At 47.3% G+C, this 22,917-nt stretch overlaps 2 protein-coding genes across 2 annotated transcripts in view; one reads left to right on the top strand and one right to left on the bottom strand.

Annotated features, from left to right (window-relative positions):
- The window catches only part of LOC115466522 (sulfotransferase family cytosolic 2B member 1-like), a 28,201-nt gene extending 5,999 nt beyond the window's left edge, over positions 1 to 22,202 (bottom strand). The window contains exons 1-4 of the mRNA XM_030197813.1: positions 22,119 to 22,202; positions 9,178 to 9,320; positions 8,757 to 8,971; positions 4,390 to 4,516 (exon numbers count right to left, since the gene is read on the bottom strand). Coding sequence (XP_030053673.1) covers positions 4,390 to 4,516; positions 8,757 to 8,971; positions 9,178 to 9,307 — 472 coding nt within the window. The 5' untranslated portion in view covers positions 9,308 to 9,320; positions 22,119 to 22,202. The remainder of the gene's footprint in view (positions 1 to 4,389; positions 4,517 to 8,756; positions 8,972 to 9,177; positions 9,321 to 22,118) is intronic.
- LOC115466521 (sulfotransferase family cytosolic 2B member 1-like) overlaps positions 1 to 22,917 on the top strand; it is a 1,032,539-nt gene that overhangs the window by 772,195 nt on the left and 237,427 nt on the right. The gene's annotated exons all lie outside the window — the stretch shown is intronic.

Here is a 22,917-nt window from a genome sequence, read left to right as displayed (position 1 = left end):
AAGCAGGTTGCATCAGATGCATGTAGATGACGTCACCCATTGGACAGAAATGCTCTTAATCCCTCTGAGCACATGCAGTATGCACCCCTGCTGGGCGAGCCCAGGAAACCCCACTTCCTGCCTTAATCTAATTTTTCCACCATTCCCAACAGTCAGATTTTTTCAGCTTGCCACCAAACAGCAATTAATCTGCTTACATGAAGTTAAACATCAGCACCCTGTCCCTGCACATCAAGACACCCTGTGTAGACCTTGTCCACCAAGCCACTTCCGTACAATGAGACACTACAGTCTTTTCCAGACTAGTAATACCTGTGACTTCAGCATCTAGACATGGGAATTAGGGGTCCTTCCTCATGAAAAAGAGACCTACAAGGGTGCTGTTATATTCCTCCCTATACTAGGCCTGTATTATGGCCCTGCTGGCCCTCAGTATTCCTTGCTTTGCTGTCGTCAGCATATTTTTAGTTTCTTCCTGCAGCTGCATGTAAGCTACAGTGCTTTCTCAGAAAATGGAAAGTACATGTTACATGTCAAGGTGACATTTGGGAGGGACTGAGGCTATGCATGGGCCCATATATGGCAGATACACATGGATATAACCTTGATGGTGATGAGAGACTGAGGGCTCTGCAGACTCCAAGATGTTCCAACAGAAATATGTGTTCAGAAAAGAAGGACACCAGGAGGGGCACAATCGAACGGGGCGCCTAAGTTTTGCTGAGGGCTTCCTCGCAGGACGTCCCCCGCAAAGGGGCGTGGAAAACCCGTATTATCGAAACAAGATGGCCGGCCATCTTTCGTTTCGATAATATGGTCGGGGACGCCCAAATCTCCACATTTAGGTCGACCTTAGAGATGGTCATCCCTGATTTTTGGCGAAAATGGAAACCGAGGATGCCCATCTGAGAAACGACCAAATTCAAGCCCTTTGGTCATGGGAGGAGCCAGCATTCGTAGTGCACTGGTGTCACGCTTTCAAAGCTGGACACTGGGTTTGTGAGCCCTTGGTCCACTGCCGAGGAGCGGCAGTGGCAGGCAAATCCACCCCACGCTAGAGACAGGGCAGATCTCTGACAAACAGTTAGGCTTCACCTGCACCTGGCCACTTTCCACCAAGAGTTGAGCTCAAGGCTTCAGGTGGCCGGCAGGACTTACTGGACAGGGCAGGACTGGCTAACAGCTAGGCAGCACAGGGAAAGCAAGGCAGGGAAAGGATAGGCTAAAGGACAGGACTGAAAGCTGCGAGCAGCCACTGAAACAGGGAACAAACACAGCTAGACAAGAGACTGAACTGAAAGCTGCAAGCAGCCACTGAAGCAGGGAGCAAACACAGATAAACCCAGAACTAGACAAAGACCTACAAACAAGACACAAGACTGGGAAACAAGCAATACAGTACAAGCAATACCCTAAACTAAACATAGACTAACTAGAACAGGCAAGACTTCAGGCAAGAACAAGAGCAAGGAAACAAACTCAGGCTGAAGTGCAACAAGCACCAACATACCAGGGCCTTAGACGCAATGCAAAGGCCAAGCAGCAAGGTTTCAGAATGGCTAATAAGCCCAGCAGCACCTGGATGCAACCATCACCAGGAAACTACGGGTGCTGTGTAGGTTCAATCCAATCAAGCAAGTCTGGCAGCCAGGAAGATCCGGACCAGACTGACCTGAAATCTGGAACAGGTGACGGTCCACAGCAGCCACCGGTTCTGGCCACCAGAGGGCAAGGTGAGCACAGATGTAACAACTGGTCCCCCTGACATGCCAGGACACCAGCTGGGCACCCTAGGGGCACTGCAGTGGACTTCAGAAAAACTCCCAAGTGCATAGCTCCCTTACCATGGGAGCTGAGCCCCCCAAAACCCACTCCCCACAACTGTACACCACTACCATAATAGCCCTTAGGGATGAAGGGGGGCACCTAGATGTGAGTACAGTGGGTTTCTGGTGGGTTTTGGAGGGCTCACATTTACCACCACAAATTTAACAGGTGGGGGGGAGTGGGCCTGGGTCCGCCTGCTTGAAGTGCACTGCAGTACCCACTAAAGCTGCTCCAGGGACCTGCATACTGCTGTCATGGAGCTGGGTATGATATTTGAGGCTGGCATAGAGGCTGGAAAAATATTTTAACATTTTTTTTAGGGTAGGAGGGGGTTAGTGACCACTGGGGAGTAGGGGGAGGTCATCCCCAATTCCCTCTGGTGGTCATCTGGTCATTTAGGGCACATTTTTGTGGCTTGGTCATAAAAAAAAGGACCAAGTAAAGTCGGCCAAGTGTTCATCAGGGACACCCTTATTTTTTCCATTATCGGCCGAGAACGCCCATGTATTAAGCACGCCCCAGTCCCGCATTTGCTATGCTTCCGACACGCCCCCGGGAACTTTGGTCGTCCACGCAACGGAAAGCAGTTGAGGACGCCCAAAAATCGGTTTTCGATTATGCCGATTTGGGCGACCCTGGGAAAAGGATGCCCATCTCCCGATTTGTGTTGAAAGATGGGCGCCCTTCTCTTTCGAAAATGAGCCCACAGGTGTTTCATACTAGCTTGCTACATGGTTTTTGCATGCTGTGAGCACACTTTACCAATAAGGAATTAGCCAATTACCACAAATTGTGCATGTGAACACAAGTAAGAGACTATGGTAGAATACAGCAAATTGCCATTTTTGTAAATTACTATATTGTGTGATGGAAGGAAACAGGAAGATCCATATATGACCATAAGTTAGTTTAGGAGAAATCACATGATTTAGGAGAAACGAAACTTACAACAGTATATATGTGACAGCTAAGAAAGTTTTTGCTGAGCAGTTTTGTTATTAGTACATAAGTACATAAGTAGTGCCATACTGGGAAAGACCAAAGGTCCATCTAGCCCAGCATCCTGTCACCGACAGTGGCCAATCCAGGTCAAGGGCACCTGGCACGCTCCCCAAACGTAAAAACATTCCAGACAAGTTATACCTAAAAATGAGGAATTTTTCCAGTCCATTTAATAGCGGTCTATGGACTTGTCCTTTAGGAATCTATCTAACCCCTTTTTAAACTCCGTCAAGCTAACCGCCCGTACCACGTTCTCCGGCAATGAATTCCAGAGTCTAATTACACGTTGGGTGAAGAAAAATTTTCTCCGATTCGTTTTAAATTTACCACACTGTAGCTTCAACTCATGCCCTCTAGTCCTAGTATTTTTGGATAGCGTGAACAGTCGCTTCACATCCACCCGATCCATTCCACTCATTATTTTATACACTTCTATCATATCTCCCCTCAGCCGTCTCTTCTCCAAGCTGAAAAGCCCTAGCCTTCTCAGCCTCTCTTCATAGGAAAGTCGTCCCATCCCCACTATCATTTTCGTCGCCCTTCGCTGTACCTTTTCCAATTCTACTATATCTTTTTTGAGATACGGAGACCAGTACTGAACACAATACTCCAGGTGCGGTCGCACCATGGAGCGATACAACGGCATTATAACATCCGCACACCTGGACTCCATACCCTTCTTAATAACACCCAACATTCTATTCGCTTTCCTAGCCGCAGCAGCACACTGAGCAGAAGGTTTCAGCGTATCATCGACGACGACACCCAGATCCCTTTCTTGATCCGTAACTCCTAACGCGGAACCTTGCAAGACGTAGCTATAATTCGGGTTCCTCTTACCCACATGCATCACTTTGCACTTGTCAACATTGAACTTCATCTGCCACTTGCACGCCCATTCTCCCAGTCTCGCAAGGTCCTCCTGTAATCGTTCACATTCCTCCTGCGACTTGACGACCCTGAATAATTTTGTGTCATCGGCGAATTTAATTACCTCACTAGTTATTCCCATCTCTAGGTCATTTATAAATACATTAAAAAGCAACGGACCCAGCACAGACCCCTGCGGGACCCCACTAACTACCCTCCTCCACTGAGAATATTCAGTCTGTACATCTGGCTACCGGGTGACAACCTGCTCCAGAGAGAACAATTATTTTGTCTTGGCTTAGTGAGATACCAATAAAGATTTTTACTGGTTGCGCCTATACCTAAGTCTGATTGTCTCTCTTATTCCAGCCTCTAGGGCTGAAGTGTTTTTCCCTCCCCAGGGGCAAGGGACAGGATTGCACAGTGCTCTGCTAAGTCTGCTGATAGAAGGCTACCATGCCCCTCCCCCAACCATAACAGCCAGCTCTGTGGGTGCCAGAGCACCCCCAATATTAAACAGATTCCTTAATTGTGTCCAGAGAGAAGTCATTTTCACGGGGTTCAGAACACCCCGCCTCTAATGTCAAGGCAGAGACGTCAATAGCTGCTGTAACTTCGCTGAAACTGGCAGGAGCAAGGCTGAGGAGGGTAAAGAGGTAATGAATGCATTGGCCCTTTCCATGTACTTACATTCCCCTTTGAAAAAGTCCTGCAGAAACTGCTCAAAGCTTTCTGGGTCCTTGAAGTAGATAGCCATTCTGGAAAAGTAGTAGAAGGAGACCAGCACGTCCTTGGGGTGCCGGACTGTGTAAATCACCTGGAAGGGGTTAAAGACAGGGGTATAACAGATAATAGGTGGGTACTTCCCATTCCTTCCTAAATAATCTTGTCAGGGAAAGGTGAGAAGTGAGGCAAAGGGAAGGTTATCTCCGGCCACTTTCCTAGATGATGTTTTAATCTGGTTCTTCCTCAGTCTTACTCCTGCCATTAGCCAATCCCCCCTCCCACATTAGAATAGAGATCGTACTTGGAGAACAGACGGCTGAGGGGAAACATGATAGAGGTATATAAAATAATGAGTGGAGTGGAGTGGAACAGGTGGATATGAAGCGTTTGTTCACGCTTTCCAAAAATACTAGGACTAGGGGGCATGCGATGAAACTACAGTGTAGTAAATGTAAAACAAATAGGAGAAAATATTTCTTCACCCAACGCATAATTAAACTCTGGAATTCGTTGCCGGAGAACGTAGTGAAGGCGGTTAGCTTGGCAGAGTTTAAAAAGGGGTTGGACGGTTTCCTAAAGGACAAGTCCATAGACCGCTACTAAATGGACTTGGGAAAAATCCACAATTTCGGGAATAACTTGTATAAAATGTTTGTACGTTTAGGTAGCTTGCCAGGTGCCCTTGACCTGGATTGGCCGCTGTCGAGACAGGATGCTGGGCTCGATGGACCTTTGGTCTTTTCCCAGTATGGCATTACTTATGTACTTATATGTACTTATGTACTGTTTTTCAAGTGGGGAACATTTTGTCAAAAATAAAGTTCACTGTGAAAGCCAAGACTTTCACTGCAGAAAGCGCCAGACACTCTGTCAATCTCCACCATCCTGTCCCCCCCTCCCTTCCGCCTTTCCACTTTTTAATCTCCTCCTAAACTTTCTCTTGTGGCAACTTTGTGGTTTCATTTTTGGAAAAGCTATTCTGTTTGCTTCCAGTATAATATTTATTTAATTTATTTTTATTTAATTTATTGCATTTCTATCCCACATTTTCCCACCTTTTGGTAGGTTCAATGTAGCTTACATTGAACAATGGGCGGTTACAACGTAGGCCGTGGGGGTAACCCATTCAATGCAAACAGCTAGAGTCTGTAGAGGTCTCTCACTGGGGTATTGAATTGGTTAAGACTTCGGTGGGTTCCGAGCGGATAAACATACTTCGAGGTCACTGAGATCATAGCAAGTCAGGGTAGGATTTCAGGTTGGGTTTGTGCTTTTTCCGTTTCAGATTTAGTTTGCGGTAGGACCGAGTGGTTCTCTAGGAAGTTCGGATGGGTGGACGGAGATGTATTTTTTGAATAGGTGAACCTTTAGATGTTTTCCGAAGTTCAGGTAGTTGTCTTTCCATTTTAGCAATTTGGGAAGTGTGTTCCAGGTTTTGGTACTGATATATGGAAAACTAGTTGTGAGAGTCAATTTGTATCTAATATAGCTGACAGTGAGTGGCAAGTGTGGTGTTAACATAGCATGGAGGGGCATAATCGAATGTCGCCGGCCAAATAGTTCGCCGGCAATCTATTGTGTTGGCGGCGCTACAGCTGGCCGGAACCATATTATCGAAAAAGATGGCCAGCCCTTTTTTTTTCAATAATACGGTTTAGCCTGGCCAAATGCCAGAGTTTGTCGGGTTTGAGATGGCCGGTTTTGTTTTTCAGCGATAATGGAAAAAAGACGCCAGCGATCTCCAACCCGGCGAAATCTAAGGCATTTGGTCGTGGGAGGAGCCAGCATTTGTGGTGCACTGGTCCCCCTCACATGCCAGGACACCAACTAGGCACCCTAAGGGTCAGTGCGGTGGACTTCAGAAAAAGCTCCCACATGCATAGCTCCCTTACTTTGGGTGCTTAGCCCCCAACCCCTCCCCCCCCAAAACCCACTACCCACAAGAGTCTCCCTGGTACTGACATTAGCAGTAGGTCAGAGCTGGCTGAATGGTGTACAATGCCCTCTTTCAGCAACATTCAACGTAATAACTAAGTTCTCTAATGTGGGTAACACATGAAAGGGATCTAAAATTGGCTTACAAAAATGGTCACTACCTCACGGACTACCGGAAACAAAACAGGGCACACTCTGACCCAGTTAGCAGGGGGAAAAGCACCATGGGAGTAGAGCCCACTACCCTACACCCACCACAATGCATTGCTGTTGTGACTCTGCAGTGCACCTAACAGAAACGGTGTCACACTCACCCGAGAGGCTGTCAGAGGATAGAACACATTCTGCTGTCATGGAGGTGGGTACGGCATTTGAGGCTGGCATAGAGGCTGGCAAAAAAGATTTTTATTTTTTGTTTTTTAGTGTGGGAGGGGGTTGGTGACCACTGGGGGAGTACGGGGAGGTCATCCCCGATTCCTTCCGGTGGTCATCTGGTGAATTGGGGCACCTTTTTGAGGCTTGGTCGTGAAAATAACAGGACCAAGTAAACACGGCAAAATACTGCTTAACACCGCTTTTTTTTGTTCCATTATCGGTGAAAGCCGGCCATCTGGTAGCCATGCCCATGCCCTGCCTTCGCTAAGCCGCCAACACGCCCCCTTGAACTTTCACCGGCGAGGCGACGGGAAAGCGCCGATGCTGTCAAAAACGCCGCTTTTGATTATAACGATTTCACCGCTTTTAAGAAATCGCCGGCCATCTCCCGATTTATGTCGGGAAATGGCCGGCGATCACTTTCGAAAATAAGCTTGATAGTAACATAGTAGATGAAGGCAGAGGAAGACCTGTACGGTCCATCCAATCTGCCAAACAAGATAAACTCATATGTGCTACTTTTTGCGTATACCTTACCTTGATTTGTATCTGCCATTTTCAGGTCACAGACCATAGAAGTCTGCCCAGCACTAGCCCCACCTCCCAACCACCGCTGCTGCCACTTAATCTCTGCTAAGCTTCTGAGGATCCATTCCTTCTGAACAGGAATCCTTTATGTTTATCCCACACATTTTTGCTCCATGATGCTTTCAGTCTTGTGAAAATAGAGTAGGATATGAGTGCGTATTGCTCAACTATGTGGTACAGATATTACATGGAATAATTGTTATGGAGCTGTGCCGACAGCAAGTGTGAGGAAAATGTAGGTGAATGAGTCAGGAGGCCGTGCTGAGGATTGTTCCCCCCCCCCCCCCCCCCCCCCGGTGCAGTAAAGGACACTGCATTAGGAGCTCCTTCCTGGACCAGGTTCAAAGAAGAGCGATCAAAATGATAAAGGGGATGGGGCTCCTCTCGAATGAGGATAGGCTAAAAGAGGTTAGGGCTCTTCAGCTTTGAAAAGAGACAGATGAGGGGAGATATGATTGAGGGCTACAAAATCCTGAGTGGTGTAGAACAAGTAGAAGTAAATCGATTTTTTACTCGTTCCAAAAGTACAAAGACTAGGGGACACTCGAGGAAGTTACATGGAAATACTTTTAAAACAAATAGGAGGAAATATTTATTCACTCAATTTTATTTATTTATTTGTTACATTTGTACCCCACATTTTCCCACCTATTTGCAGGCTCAATGTGGCTTACATAGTGCTGTAATGGCATTCGCCAAGTCAGTTGATAACAAATACAAGGTTATATTGTGGTCGCAAGAGGTAGGTGTGTATCAGGCAACATGAGGGTCGAATGAATAGTTAAGCTCTGGAACTCTTTGCCAGAGGATGTGTTAATAGTGGTTAGTGTATCTGGGTTTAAAAAAGTTTTGAACAAATTCCTGGAGGAAAAAGTCCAGACTTCTATTGAGACAGACATGGGGAAGCAACTGCTTGCCCTGGGATTTGTAGTATGGAATGTTGCTACTCTTTAGGGTTCCAGAATGTTGCTACTCTTTGAGATCCTTCATGGAATCTTGCTATTCGTTATGATTCCGGAATCTTGCTACTCTTTGAGATCCTTCATGGAATCTTGCTATTCATTATGATTCCGGAATCTTGCTACTCTTTGGGATTCTGAATCTTGTTACTCATTGGGGTTCTGGAATATTGCCAGGATTTGGGTTTCTGCCAGGTACTTGTGACCTGGCTTGGCCACTGTTTGGAAAACAGGATACTGGGTTAGATGGACCATTGGTCTGACCCAGTATGGCTACTCTTATGTTCTTAAGTATTAATTAAATTTAGGAGGGCTGAATCAGGCTGTTGGTTGAATTCCTTTTGGACCAGCATCCTGTGTGTTTCCTGGCTGTGGGAGTCAATTTTCCTTCCTTCACCGGCTGCATAGCTACATTGCAAACTCCTTTCGTCATCTCTCCCCCCCCCCCCCCCCCCCACAGTGCTGATCCCTCACCTTGGCTTTGGACTTGAAGAAGGATTTAGGGAACAAATGGATTGGCAAGTGAGAACTGAAGGTGCGGGGATTGTCACACTCATTCTTCTGCACCTTCCAGTATCCTTCGAAGGTCTCTACCCAGGGCATCCGCTTCCAGTTGGGTACGGTCCTGCTCAAGTGTGTGTCGCCGCCAGATAAGATCAGGGTCAAAATCTCAATCATCCAGGATGTGCCTTCCAGAAACAAAACAAGCAGCATAGAGTCATGACACAGGCTCCAAGCAACCCTAAACAAATCACCTCTGAGCTCAGATTGAAATTAAGGTCCCTAGAAGGATGTGATAACCAAGTAAGTTTTCGCTTAGAGCACTAAAAATATGAAAGTTTCCCCTCCGCTGCCCTTCCCCCACCAACACACATTTTCCCCAGTATCATCCTACCTGATTTTGGATAGGTCACATTAATGAGATCATAGTCTGTAATTTGGAATTCGTTTTCCAGAGAGGTGAGTAACTCCACTGAGGTAATAAGGGGGCTGAAATACATCTTTTTATAACAGCCGTACTCCATGGCCAGTGTATTACTGCAGGGAAGCAGAAGAGAAGTTACAGAAACACTAAGATCAACAACATAGTGGCTTCTGTCTCAGGACTGAATGTGTTACAGGAACATTTACTAATGCAAAGTCTCTGCTGTCACAGGAACACTCACTCCTGCACAATCCCTGCTGTCTCATGACTAAATGTGTTATAGAGACTCTCAATGTCTTATGACTGAATGTGTTACAGGAACACTCACTCCTGCACAGTCCCTGCTGTCTCAGCACTGAATGTGTTACAGGAACACTCACTTCTGCACAGTCCCTGCTGTCTCAGCACTGAATGTGTTACAGGAACTCTCACTTCTGCACAGTCCCTGCTGTCTCAGGACTGAATGTGTTACAGGAACACTCACTTCTGCACAGTCCCTGCTGTCTCAGGACTAAATGTGTTACAAGAACTCTCAATGTCTTTTGACTGAATGTGTTACAGGAACACTCACTCCTGCACAGTCTCTGCTGTCTCATGACTGAATGTGTTACAGGAACACTCACTCCTGCACAGTCCCTACTACTACTACTTAACATTTCTAAAGCGCTACTAGGGTTACGCAGCGCTGTACAATTTAACATGGAAGGACAGTCCCTGCTCAAGGAGTTTACAATCTAAAAGACAAGTGTAAATCTAGAGACAAGTGTACAATCTAAAAGACAAGTGTAGAGAAATACTATATTTCTCGAAAGATTAGGTGCCGAAAGCAGCATTGAAGAGGTGAGTTTTAAGCAGAGATTTGAAGATGGGTAGGGAGGGGGCTTGGCGTAGGGGTTGAGGAAGATTGTTCCAGGCATAGGGTGAGGCAAGGCAGAATGAGCGGAGCCTGGAGTTGGCAGTGGTGGAGAAGGGTACAGAAAGGAGGGATTTGTCCTGTGAGCGGAGGTTACGGGTGGGAACATAGAGGGAGATAAGGGTAGAGAGGTAGTGAGAAGCCGCAGACCGGGTGCATTTGTAGGTAAGGAGGAGAAGCTTGAATTGTATGCGGTAACTGATCGGAAGCCAGTGAAGTGACTTGAGGAGAGGGGTGATATGAGTATATCGGTTCTGGCGGAATATAAGACGTGCGGCAGCGTTCTGAACGGATTGAAGGAGGGATAGATGGCTAAGTGGGAGGCCGGTGAGGAGTAGGTTGCAATAGTCAAGGCGAAAGGTAATGAGAGCGTGGACGAGAGTTCGTATGGTGTGCTCAGAAAGGAAAGGGCGAATTTTGCTGATGTTGAAGAGGAAGAAGCGACAGGTTTTGGCAGTCTGTTGGATATGCGCAGAGAAGGAGAGGGAGGAGTCAAAGATGACTCTGAGGTTGCGGGCAGATGGGACGGGGAGGATGAGGGTGTTATCAACCGAGATAGAGAGTGGAGGAAGAGGAGAAGTGGGTTTAGGTGGAAAGACGAGGAGCTCGGTTTTGGACATGTTCAGCTTCAGGTGGCGGTTGGACATCCAGGCAGCAATGTCGGATAAGCAGGCCGATACCTTGGCCTGGGTCTCCGCGGTGATGTCTGGTGTGGAGAGATATAGCTGGGTGTCATCAGCATAAAGATGATACTGAAAACCATGAGATGAGATCAGTGAGCCTAGGGAAGAGGTGTAGATTGAGAAGAGAAGGGGTCCAAGGACAGATCCCTGGGGAACTCCAACAGATAGTGGGATGGGAGTGGAGGAAGATCCATGAGAATGAACCCTGAAGGTGCGGTGGGAGAGATAAGAGGAGAACCAGGAGAGGACAGGGCCTTGGAACCCAAAAGAGGACAGTGTGGCAAGAAGTAAATCATGATTGACAGTGTCAAACGCTGCGGATAGATCGAGGAGGATGAGGATGGAATAGTGGCCTCTGGATTTGGCGAGGAGCAGGTCGTTGCAGACTTTAGAGAGTGCTGTTTCTGTCGAATGTAGAGGGCAAAAACCGGATTGAAGTGGATCGAGGATGGCATGAGAGGAGAGAAAATCAAGGCAGCGACTGTGAACGGCGCGCTCGAGTATTTTGGAGAGGAAGGGTAGGAGAGAGATGGGGCGGTAGTTGGAGGGGCAGGTAGGGTCAAGTGATGGTTTTTTTAGGAGAGGTGTGACTACAGCGTGCTTGAAGGTGTCAGGGACAGTTACAGTGGAGAGAGAGAGGTTAAGGATGTGACAGATGGAGGGGGTGACAGTTTGGGAGATGATGTTAAGTACGTTGGTGGGGATGGGATCGGAGGAACAGGTGGTGCATTTCGAGGAGGAAAGAAGGCGGGAGGTTTCATCCTCGGTGATCTCAGGAAAGGAGGAGAAAGAGGCCATGGTTGGGTGGTTGTTGGATGGGGCTACAGGCTGAAGAGGAGGTGGCGGCTTGGTAGTGAACTCAAGGTTGATCTTTTGCACCTTGTCGCGGAAGTAGTCAGCCAGTGATTGAGGAGAGAGTGAAGGGGGAGTGGGAGCGGGGGGCACTTTGAGGAGGGAGTTAAGGGTGGTGAAGAGACGATGAGGGTTGGAGCTGAGAGAATTGGTCAATTGGGTGTAATAGTCCTGTTTTGCAAGGAATAGGGAAGAGTGGAAGGAGGATAGCATGAATTTGTAGTGAAGGAAGTCTGAATGGGTACGAGATTTCCTCCAGAGGCGTTCAGCGGATCGGGTGCAGGAGCGGAGGTAACGGATGCATGGGGTCAGCCAAGGATGGGATTAGTACGCTTTATGGGACAGGAGGTGGATGGAGCGAGGGTGTCCAAAGCAGAGGAGAGAGCGGCATTGTAAGCGGAGACCACTTTGTCTACAGTTTCGGAGGACATGATGGAGGGGAGGAGATTAGAGATACTAGAGGATAAAGTGGGGGGGGGGGGGGTCAATAGCCTGGAGATTCCTGGAGGTGGTGGTTACAGTTGGACGGGGCGGGGGGGGGGGGGTGAAGAAGTGTAAATGTGATCAGGTGATGATCGGAGAGAGGGGAGAGCAGAAGTGTGAAAATTGAGGGTGAGCCGGAGAGGAGAGGACGAGGTCAAGACAATGGCCATCACGGTGAGTAGGGGTGGTGGAGCACAGCTGGAGGTTGAAGGAGGATGTTAGGGTGAGGAACTTAGAAGCGTTAGGGTCGCATGGGTCATCAACGTGTATGTTAAAGTCTCCGAGAATGAGGGACGGAGATGAGGGTTCAAGAAAGACGGAAAGCCAAGCATCAAAGTTGGTGAGGAAGGAAGAGAAGGATTTATCAGGGGGGCGGTAGATGACTGCGACTCTGAGTGGCAGCGGATAGAATAGCCGGATGGAGTGGGCTTCAAAGGAAGAGAAGCAGTGAGACTGCGGTAGGGGGAGGGGTTGGAAACTACAGGAGGGTGAGAGTAGTAGCCCAACGCCTCCACCACAGCCAGTTGGGCGGGGAGTGTGGGAGAAGAGATAACCTCCATGGCAGAGGGCCGCGACTGAGGCCGAGTCTTCCGGGGAGATCCAGGTTTCGGTTAGGGCGAGCAGTTGAAGGGAGTGAGAGATGAAGAGATCGTGGTGAAGGACAGTTTGTTGCAGACTGAGTGGGCATTCCACAAGGCACAAGAGAAGGGGAGGGAAGAGGGGGGGAGGAGGGGAATAGAGACGAGATTGGAGACATCCCGGAATCGTTCGCATGGATAGGGCGGGGACAGGTGAGGGGGACCTGAATTAGGGTTAATGTCTCCCGCGGATAGCAGGAGGAGGAGCAAGAGAATGCGGAGGAGGGTGGGGGAGGTCGGGCGGCGAAGGCGACGAAGACGGGGTGAACTTAGGAGGAATGGGGATGGGTTAATGGCAGGAAGGAAGTGTTGAAGGTTAAGAGCGAGGAAGGAGGAGGGGGACAAGAGGGATGGTGAGGTGGTGGGGGATGAGGGTGAAAAGGGTATTGCCGTGGCGGGCAGGGCGGGAGGGCAGCGAGTTCTAGTGGTAGACAGTGGTAGTAGGGGGGGAAAGAAGATTAGAAAGGGACAGGGCAAGGAGAGAACGTGGACAGGGCCATAAGTGTCTGAGGTGTAACAGGTGACTATGTAGTGACTGAGGTGTTAAGCAGTTAACAGGTGACTATGTAGTGACTGCGGTGACTGAGGTGTTAAGCATATAGATAGAGCTGGAAAGCTGGGTTTTGGACTGGCGAGTAGGTAAGTCAATGGCTGACAAGCTAGCAGGCAGGTAGGTAAGTCAATGGCTGAGAGGCTCACAAGTGGCAGGCAGGTTACTCGAGTTGTTAACAGGCAGGCAGGTAGCAGCTGGAACAAGCGGACAGGAACAAGCTGAGACAGGAGCAAGCTGGAACAAGCCGGGACACGCTGGAACAAGCCGGAACAAGCAGGAACAAGCCAGAACAAGCAGGAACAGATGGACTGTGTCAGGATGAGCAGACGGACAGGCTGGAGCAAGCCGGGGCAGGCAGGAACAGATGGACTGTGACGAGTTGGACCAGAAGACAACAGAACAACAGGATACGCTGAGATGGTTGGGTTGGAACACGCTGGAACAGACGGACTGGCACAAGCTGGGTCATGCAGGAACGGATGGACTGGAACAAGTTGGAACAGTCAGGCTAAAATGGACAGACTGGAACAAGTTGGAGCAGGCTGGAACAAGCTGGGTAGGCTGGAATGGACGGACTGGAACAAGCTGGAGCAAGCTGGAACAACGAGTTGGAACATGCAGGGGAAGGCTGGAGCAGATGAACTGGAACAAGTTGGAATAGACGGACTGGAGCAGGCTGGAACACACTGGAGCCGGTGGACTGGAACAAGCAGGGGGTAGGCTGGATCGGCGGACTGGAACAAGCTGGGATCAGGAGGACTGGAGCACGCTGGAGCTGGCTGGAACAGATGGATTGGAGAGTCTGGATCAGGCGGACTGGACCACACTGGAGTCGATGGACTGGAACAAGCCGGGGGTAAGCTGGATCAGCGGACTGCAACAAGCTGGGATCAGGGGGACAGAAATGAGCTGGAAGACGCTGGAGCAGATGGATTGGAGCAAGCAGGGAGAAGCTGGATCAGGCGGACTGGATCACACTGGAGTCGATGGATTGGAACAAGCAGGGGGAAAGCTGGATCTGCAGACTGGAACAAGCGGGACCAGGAGGGCTGGAACAAACTGGAACACGGTGGAGCAGATGGACAGGAGCAAGTAGGGAGAAGCTGGGCCAGGCGGACTGGAACACACTGGAGCAGATGAACTTGGACCAGCGGGGGGGAAGCTGGAGCCGGTGGACTGGGGCAAGCAAGCAGGGAGAGTCTGGGGCGGGTGGACTGGGGTAAACTGGAGCAGCTGGGCAGGCACACTCGGTGCCTCCAGAGCAGCAGAGCAGCAAGGTGTGTGGAAATCTGCCCCGCTGTGGAAGCACAGCACCCACCACGACTGCCCTAGCCCGAGGACTCGGCACCGCGATGGGGGCAGGCCACGGGAGGACGGGCAGCATGGGGGTCGGGCTGCCGGGTCCGGGAGCGCTGCGGCGGTGTGGTGGGCCTCCTGGATCACCGGGTTGAGTCAGGCCTGCGCCACGAGGTTGGGTGTGCACCACGAGGCCGCGGGTGAATTCACTCCAACTCACCCGTGCCACACGACGCTCCCACCCGATATGGTCCCAGGCAGTTCCTGCCGGGGAGCGCGGCGGCCGACACGGATTCGGCGAACTCGGTGCCCAGCGGCCGACAGCACGCGGCCGTCTCACAGGCCGGGCCCTCGCAGCGATGGAGGGCCAAACCCGGACCCGTCCACGACGCGGCTCGGATCTGCGGTCGGACACATAGTCCTGCTGTAGCACTATAGAAATGCTAAATAGTGGTAGTAGTAAGTAACACTCACTCCTGCACAGTCCCTGCTGTCTCTTCACTGGATTTGTTACAGGGACGCTCAATCCTTCTTGCATTGCAGTACTTTTTATTGTAAACTGCTTTGAAAACAAAAATATATTGTGGTACATCAAATTAATAAATCCAATCCAGTCCTAAATGTTTATGTTTATTACAAATTTAATATACCGCTTAACTCAGATAGACCAAAGCAGTCCAATTAGCTATTTGGGTATGGTACTGAATGTTAGCCATATCCGCATAACTTCCAGGTATCGCCGCAGACCCGTATCCAGTACCCGGACATAACTCAGCAGTAATTATTCCAGTCTAACTTTGCCAGCAGTGATCAGCGTTTAAAAAAAAGCACTCCTGCTGCCCGATGAATATCGACAGGGCCAATCTGTGACCCGGATTGGCTACTGCTGGAAACAGGATGTCGGGCTTGATTGTCATTTGCTGTAACTCAGTATGACAGTCCTTATATTGATTATTTACTAAGGGGGCCTTTACGCAGGCACATAGGCATTACGCACGTCCAATGAGCCTCAAATTGGAATTACCTCCCGGCTGCCCCGGGCGGTAATTCCATTTTTCACGCCAGTCCAAACACTTGCCGCACGTCTATTTTGCCCCCCCCCCCCAAAAAAAAAAAGACCATTCTTGCAGGGGAAAGGGAAATGGGACTTGATATACTGCCTTTCTGTGGTATTTTGCAACTACATTCAAAGCGGTTTAGATAGTATATACAGGTCCTTATTTGTACCTGGTCAATAGAGGGTTAAGTGACTTGCCCAGAGTCACAAGGAGCTGCAGTGGGAATCGAACCCAGTTCCACAGAATCAAAGACCGCTGCACTAACCACTAGGCTACTCCTCCACTCAGGTGCATCCAAAACACATGCTTACACCAGCGCAGGCCATATTTCAGCGCACTATAGTCAAAAAGCCCATACTGCATGGGTAACACTGAAAAAGAGATAATTTACCAAAGAAGCCCACACTGTACTGATAACAGTAATAAATGCTACAGCTAGGCTTCTATCATTATACCAAAATCTCAGCATGAAGCCCCCTGGGGCCAGTATTCAGACCGCGGGAGTCAGACCGGCTAACTCCCGCCATGATTGGCTCTGAGCCTGGATATTCAGTGCTGGGTTGTTTCCGTTGACTGGTATTGAATATATGGATTCTTGGTTTGGAAAGGTCAATATATAATGCTAGACTGCTAATGTCTCAACATGTTAAGTATATCCCCCTTCTTTCTGTTCTGTTCTTTTCTAATTCCTCTTACTCTTACCTATCTATATGATAACCATCTCTCTGACCTCATGTGCAACTTTCTTTAAATTAGTTGCCTTACTCTCTAACTCTTCTTACTCTCTTACCTATTAATATTCCCTTATCTCTTATTTGTCCTGTTTGTCCTAATTAGATTGTAAGCTCTGTCGAGTAGGGATTGTCTCTTCATGTTCAAGTGTTCAGCGCTGCGTACGTCTAGTAGCGCTTTAGAAATGATAAGTAGTAGTAGTAGTAGGACTATTTTTGGCCGGTTTAAAGATAACCAGCTAAGTCAATATACAGACTGAGCTGGTTTTCACGCAGCAAAATATGGTCGCTAAACTAGCTTTAAAAAATAGGCGGATAGCCACTAACTGGGGATATTCACCAGGGGATAGTCAGTTATCCTCTGCCAAATATCGGCGGATAGCCGGTTAAGTGCTATTTAACTGGTCAGCAACCGTTCTGGACGGTGAAATACCACTAAATTTCAAGGGGGCCTAATTTAAAACTCTGCCCTGGTTGCCTATATGGTCTAGAGCAAAATTTCAGGCTTTTCTGTTGATTAACAAAGTGCATTTTATGTCATCTACCGTATTTCCTCAAGTCTAAGACACTTTTTCCCAGCTTTAACGTCCATGGAAAGTAGGTGCAGCTTAGCGGACTTTAAAAAAGGTTTGGACAGCTTCCTAAAGGAAAAGTCCATAGACCATTATTAAAATGGACTTGGGGGAAAATCCACTGCTTATTTCTGGGGTAAGCAGCATAAAATGTTTTGTACTTTTTTGCCAGGTATTTGTGACCTGGATTGGCCACTGTTGGAAACAGGATGCTGGGCTTGATGGACCCTTGGTCTGTCCCAGTATGGCAACACTTATGTACTTATATATTTGTTTATGGCATTTATTTATCATATTTTTCACTTTTGCAAAAATGAGGGTGCGTCTTGGAATTGAGGGCGTCTTAGAATTGAGTGTTTTTTCCCCTTTGTATGCAAAGGGGAGATGCATCTTAGAGTCGAGGAAATACGGTATATTAAAAATTTACAAACTATAAGTTAAAACCTACAGTCTGGAATAAAAAGGAATAATGGGAGATGAAGGTAAAATTATGTCTTACCTGATCATTTTCTTTCCATTAGTCCCTCAGATCAATCCAGAGACTTGTGGGTTATGCCCCTCCTCTAGCAGGTTAGATAGAGAGAACTCAGAAGTTTGCTACAATAGAGCATGTGCAGCCAGCCTCACTTCAGTATAACGATACTAAAGCAGTAAGAACCATAGAACACTCTCCTGTCTCTGCAAGCAGCATAAACTTGGAAGAAAACTCTCCAAGCTGCTATAACTTAGAATGTAAATATAAACACACCCTAACAGCCTTACCCGTCCATAGACAAAAGGAACGTGAACAGAACCGACTGAAGTATACTGAATCCGATCAGAGATTAGGAAAGCAAATTCCAGGGAGGAGCTCTGGATTGATCTGAGGGACTAATGGAAAGACAATTATCAGGTAAGACATAATTTTACCTTCCATAGCGTCCCCAGATCAATCCAGAGACTTGTGGGATGTATCAAAGCAATCCTCATCAAGGGTGGGACTGGCCTACTCCGGCCGCCAACACAGAAGTCCCAACAAGCGCCTCTTGGCGCAACATCAAGACGGCAATGCATAACAAGGAATGCCAAGACGACCAAGACGCCGCTTAACAAATGTCCTCCAACGACACCAGACGACACTCCGCAAAAGAAGAGGCCTGAACCCTCTTGCAGAGTGCCCGAATGCGAATAGGGAAAAAATCCCCCAACAACAGGTAAGATCGACACAATAGCCTCCCTAAGCCACCGATCGACTGTGGCCTCAGAGGTCATGTTCGCTTTCTTATGACCTGCAAATAGCACAAAAAGATGATCTGCTTTCAAACAAATTAGTCGCCTCCAAATAACACATCAGAGGTCCCCTAACGTCTAAACCCCGTAGAGCTCGAAAATTGTGAGGGAAATCCTCTTGCTTGAAGGATGGATGGCAACACACTCCTTGGTTAATGTGAAAACGCGTGACTACCTTAGAAACCAAGGACGGCACCCTTCAAATTGTCACTCCCACCTCCGAAAAAAAACGGAGATAGGGGTTTTGCACGAAAGGGCATGAAGCTCAGACACCTGCCTGGCTGAAGCCATTGCCACCAGAAACACAGTCTTCAACTTGAAAACATTCAAGATCTTTACTCAGGGGCTCGAAAGGAGACCGCCGAAACGCCCTAAGGACCAGGTTCAAATTCTAATCCGGCACCACCGGAACCCAAGGAGGTCTGAAATGCCCTACAACCGCTAAGAAAACGAACGAACTCCGGAAGAGACACTAAGGAGTGGCTCCCCGAAAGACCCCTCCAGGAAGCCAATGCCGCTAACTGACCCTTTAAAGTACTTAGCGACAGTTCCTTAACTATCACTTCCTGCAAAAAAGCCAGAACGGACCCAAGAGGGTCTGATTGAGGGGAAAATGCCTGCCAAGGAACCCCAAGCCACAAACGACCCGCCACACTCCATCATACGCAATAGAAGTGGAACATTGCGCGCCTTTACATGGTCCCAAAAACCGCCTCTTGGCTATCCTGGACACCGTACAAAGGCGAGGCCATAAGCCCAAATGGAGCGTGATCTTTCATGACTACCGGCCCCTGATGGATAAGACCCCCAGTGAGACGGCTTGTCGATCAGGAGGTGAATCAAGCCTGGCATACCAAAACTGCTTTTGCTCACAGCTTTTTTTAGTAGTAACAGTGGGATTTGAACCGGCAACCTCTGCATTACAAGACCAGTGATGTAACCACTTGGCCACAGCCCCACTTACCTTCTCCACAGTCCCAGCCCTGCTCACGTTCCAATTAAGCTGAACGGAGAATTGTTCCAAGCGCCAAGCAAGCCAAAATGAGCTGGACTGGGAGAATCGTTCCGTCTGGTTCTTTTTTTTTTCTTTTTCTTTAAGAGACAGGAGAGGAATACAGCCAAAACTCCTCAACAGAATTTAAGTAGGCTGACAGGGGGAGAAGGGTAGGGGACCTGGCACCACCAGGTGTATCCCAGAATGTGCTCCAGCACCTCAACCCATAGGAAAGCTCAACACACCCAAGGGAACGGGATAGGAGCCTCAGGCCACAGAGCTGCACTTTAGGCTCCCTTTACCTGCTAGATAGAGAGAATACTGAAGTGAGGCTGGCTGCACATGCTCTATTGTAGCAAACTTCTGAGTTCTCTCTATCTAACCTGCTAGAGGAGGAGCATAACCCACAAGTCTCTGGATTGATCTGGGGGACGCTATGGAACAATCAAATTCCAACACAAGGGTAGCTTATTTATTAAAAAACCAAAGCAACTGACCCTAGTCCTTCTTATTGCAGAATTGCTCGTGACTACTGAGGCAGGCCTTTTCGCACCGAAACGCAGGCTGTGTCGAGTCTGAGTCTATTGTATCTTACTGTCAATAAGGACTTTTTACTTTGTTGTACATTTGTGTTCAGTCGCTTTGGTTTTTTAAAATAATATAACCCCTTGTTTACTAAGCTGTGCTAGTGGCTGCCATGCGCTAATGCCGACACAGCCCATTTGCTTTCGGGCTGCGTCAGCAGTTTCCCTTGTGTTGGAATTCGATTGCTCGTCTCTTATGTTTATTTTTTATCTGCTGGTTTGCTTGGGGTTGTTTCTTCTTTTCTTTTTTTGCATTGAATAGTAGTATCTGACTTCACAATCAATGGTACTAAACCACTTAAATTACTGCAATGGAATTTATGCGGATGTAAAGAACAAACCTTAAAGAAACTTCAGACCGCTCAAAACACAGCAGCTAGGCTTATATTTGGTAAAACACGATTTGAAAGCGCAAAACCCTCCACGAAAAACTACACTGGCTCCCATCAAAGAACGCATCGCCTTGAAAATCTGCACCCTGTTCACAAAATCATCTACGGAGAAGCCCCAAGTTACATGACAGACTTGATCGACTTACCAATTAGAAATAATCCAATCAACACAATCTTATCTAAATCTGCACTACCCAGATGCAAAGGACTTAATACAAAACAACTTACGCATCTAGTTTTCCTACATAAGCACACAACTGTGGAACGCATTACCAAAAGCCTTGAAAAACGACATAACGACCACCTAAACTTCCGGAAAATCACTAAAACCAACCTGTTTAAAAAGGCATACCCTACCGATCCAACTTAAATGCCTAATCTCTGCAACACAACCAAACTAAAGCACGTAATGGACGAACACAACTCTTCCGTTCTCCGATTCCCTAATGTGGCTGTGCCACATGAACTTGATCTTACCACATATCACCTTGTATTTGTTCACACCAGAGTCTGTAACGCCTCTCCGGTACTATGTAAGCCACATGAGCCTACAAGTAGGTGGGAAAATGTGGGATACAATGTAACAAATAAATAAATAAATCTTTTTTAAAAATACACTTGCTGAAACAAGAACCATTACTTTTTCCCTCGCTGACTGGAATTAGGAACAAACTACTTACTGATAGCGGAATTAGATAAGGTTCAAAGAAGAGTGACCAAAATGGTAAAGGGGATGGGACTTCTCTTGTATGAGGAAAGGCTAATGAGGTTAGGGCTCTTCAGCTTGGAAAGAATGGCTGAGGGGGAAATGATTGAGGTCTACAAAATCCTGAGTGGTGTAGAATGGGTACAAGTGAATTGATTTTTTACTTTTTTTTAAATGTACTGGCTAGGGGACATTCGTTGAAGTTACATGGAAATACTTTAAAAACAAATAGGAGGAAATATTTTTTCACTCAACTAATACTTAAGCTCTGGAACTCATTGCCGGAGGAGATGGTAACAGCGGTTAGCGTATCTGGGTTTAAAAAAGGTTTGGACAAATTCCTGGAGGAAAAGTCCATAGTCTGCTATTGAGACAGACATGGGAAGCCACTGCTTGCCTTGGGTTTGTAGTATGGAATGTTGCTAATCTTTGGGATTCCGGAATCTTGCTATTCATTGGGATTTGTAGCATTGAATGTTGCTACTTTTTAGGGTTCCAGAATCGTGCTACTCTTTGAGGTTCTTCATGGAATCTTGCTATTCGTTATGATTCCAGAATCTTGTTACTCTTTTTGGTTCTGGAATGTTGTCACGATTTGGGTTTCTGCCAGGTTCTTGTGACCTGGCTTGGCCACTGTCTGGAAAACAGGATACTGGGCTAGATGGACCATTGATCTGACCCAGTATGGCTACTCTTATGCTCTTATGAATAACATGTCAAATAAATTTAAAAAAAAAAAAACTAAAAGCATTTTATCTTTTTAAGTAGCCCCTTGTCTAAGATTTTTAAGAATGCAATGTGAGGCTGTATAAAACAGACAGGGCAGAATATGATTGCCAGTGCAGGTATGTGAAAACATTGCCCCAGGTCAAAACCATCATCAAGATTATCTGTTGGCTTTGTCTCGATTACCTTGTTGTTGTTTTTTGTTTGTTTTAATGGTATTTTACATTTGATGACTTTTGTTTTTAATTTAATTTCTTTTTTTTAAATTAATTTTTTGTTGCAGTTCTCCCTTGATTTTTATGCATGTTTGGTGGGAATCTGCCTAAAACAACAGAATACCACGTTTAAATAATTAATCAATTAATTAATTAATTAAAAGAGGCTAAAAGAACAGATGCTGCACTAACAACACTCAAAAAATAGCTCATACCGCACTGATAACACTGAAAAATCATACTTACATTGGAGAGCAGATGGAGAGCCTCTTAGATTAGCCTGCTCTATAATCTGCCACCGAAACTTTGACTAGGAGGGAAATCTAGCAGACAGGCGTTAACCCTGCTTGCAGTCCACTTAATATTTCAGTACCCGATGCACCTGCTGCTTGACGTGGAGCAGAAATGAAGCAATGCAGCCTTCAAAGATATACTGATCTGCTCTGACCTTTTCAGTTCTGAAGCAAAGAACTTAACATTCCCTTCTGCCCAGTTAAAACATTACAGTCAGGGTGATTTTACCCCAAGGAGAGCACCCCCCCCCCCTCACATCTATATCAGCCTTGCCAAAAAAGGTGGCAAAAAAATTTCTCAGAACCTTGGACCACAGAGAGGTGTGTGTGAGGGGAAGGAGAGATCCACAGGGACTGAACCCTCATCCATAGCCTCTCCTTTACACCATATGGTGCTCCTCATTCCCTCCACAAAATGATTTGATGTACAAGGCTCCGTCCCCCCGAGAGTTTACCCAAGTGTATAGAACAGTGGATGCTTTGGGGTCCTTCTTAAACTCCACTTAAGCCTTGCGGCCTTTTTCACCTCTTTCTCTCTATATACTACTTATCATTTCTATAGCGCTATTAGATGTACGCAGCGCTGTACGCTGGACATGAAGAGACAGTCCCTGCTCGACAGAGCTTATAATGTAATCAAGACAAACAGGCCAAATAAGGGATAAGGACAAAGGGTACAAGATTCCATGCAGAATCCCAAAGGGTAGCAAGATTCCGAAATCCCAGAGTAGCAAATATGGGAAAAGGACAGA

The sequence above is a fragment of the Microcaecilia unicolor genome, chromosome 3 (genome assembly GCF_901765095.1).
Source record: "Microcaecilia unicolor chromosome 3, aMicUni1.1, whole genome shotgun sequence".
Classification (NCBI taxonomy): Eukaryota; Metazoa; Chordata; class Amphibia; order Gymnophiona; family Siphonopidae; genus Microcaecilia; species Microcaecilia unicolor.
This window is presented reverse-complemented; position numbering and strand designations above follow the sequence as displayed.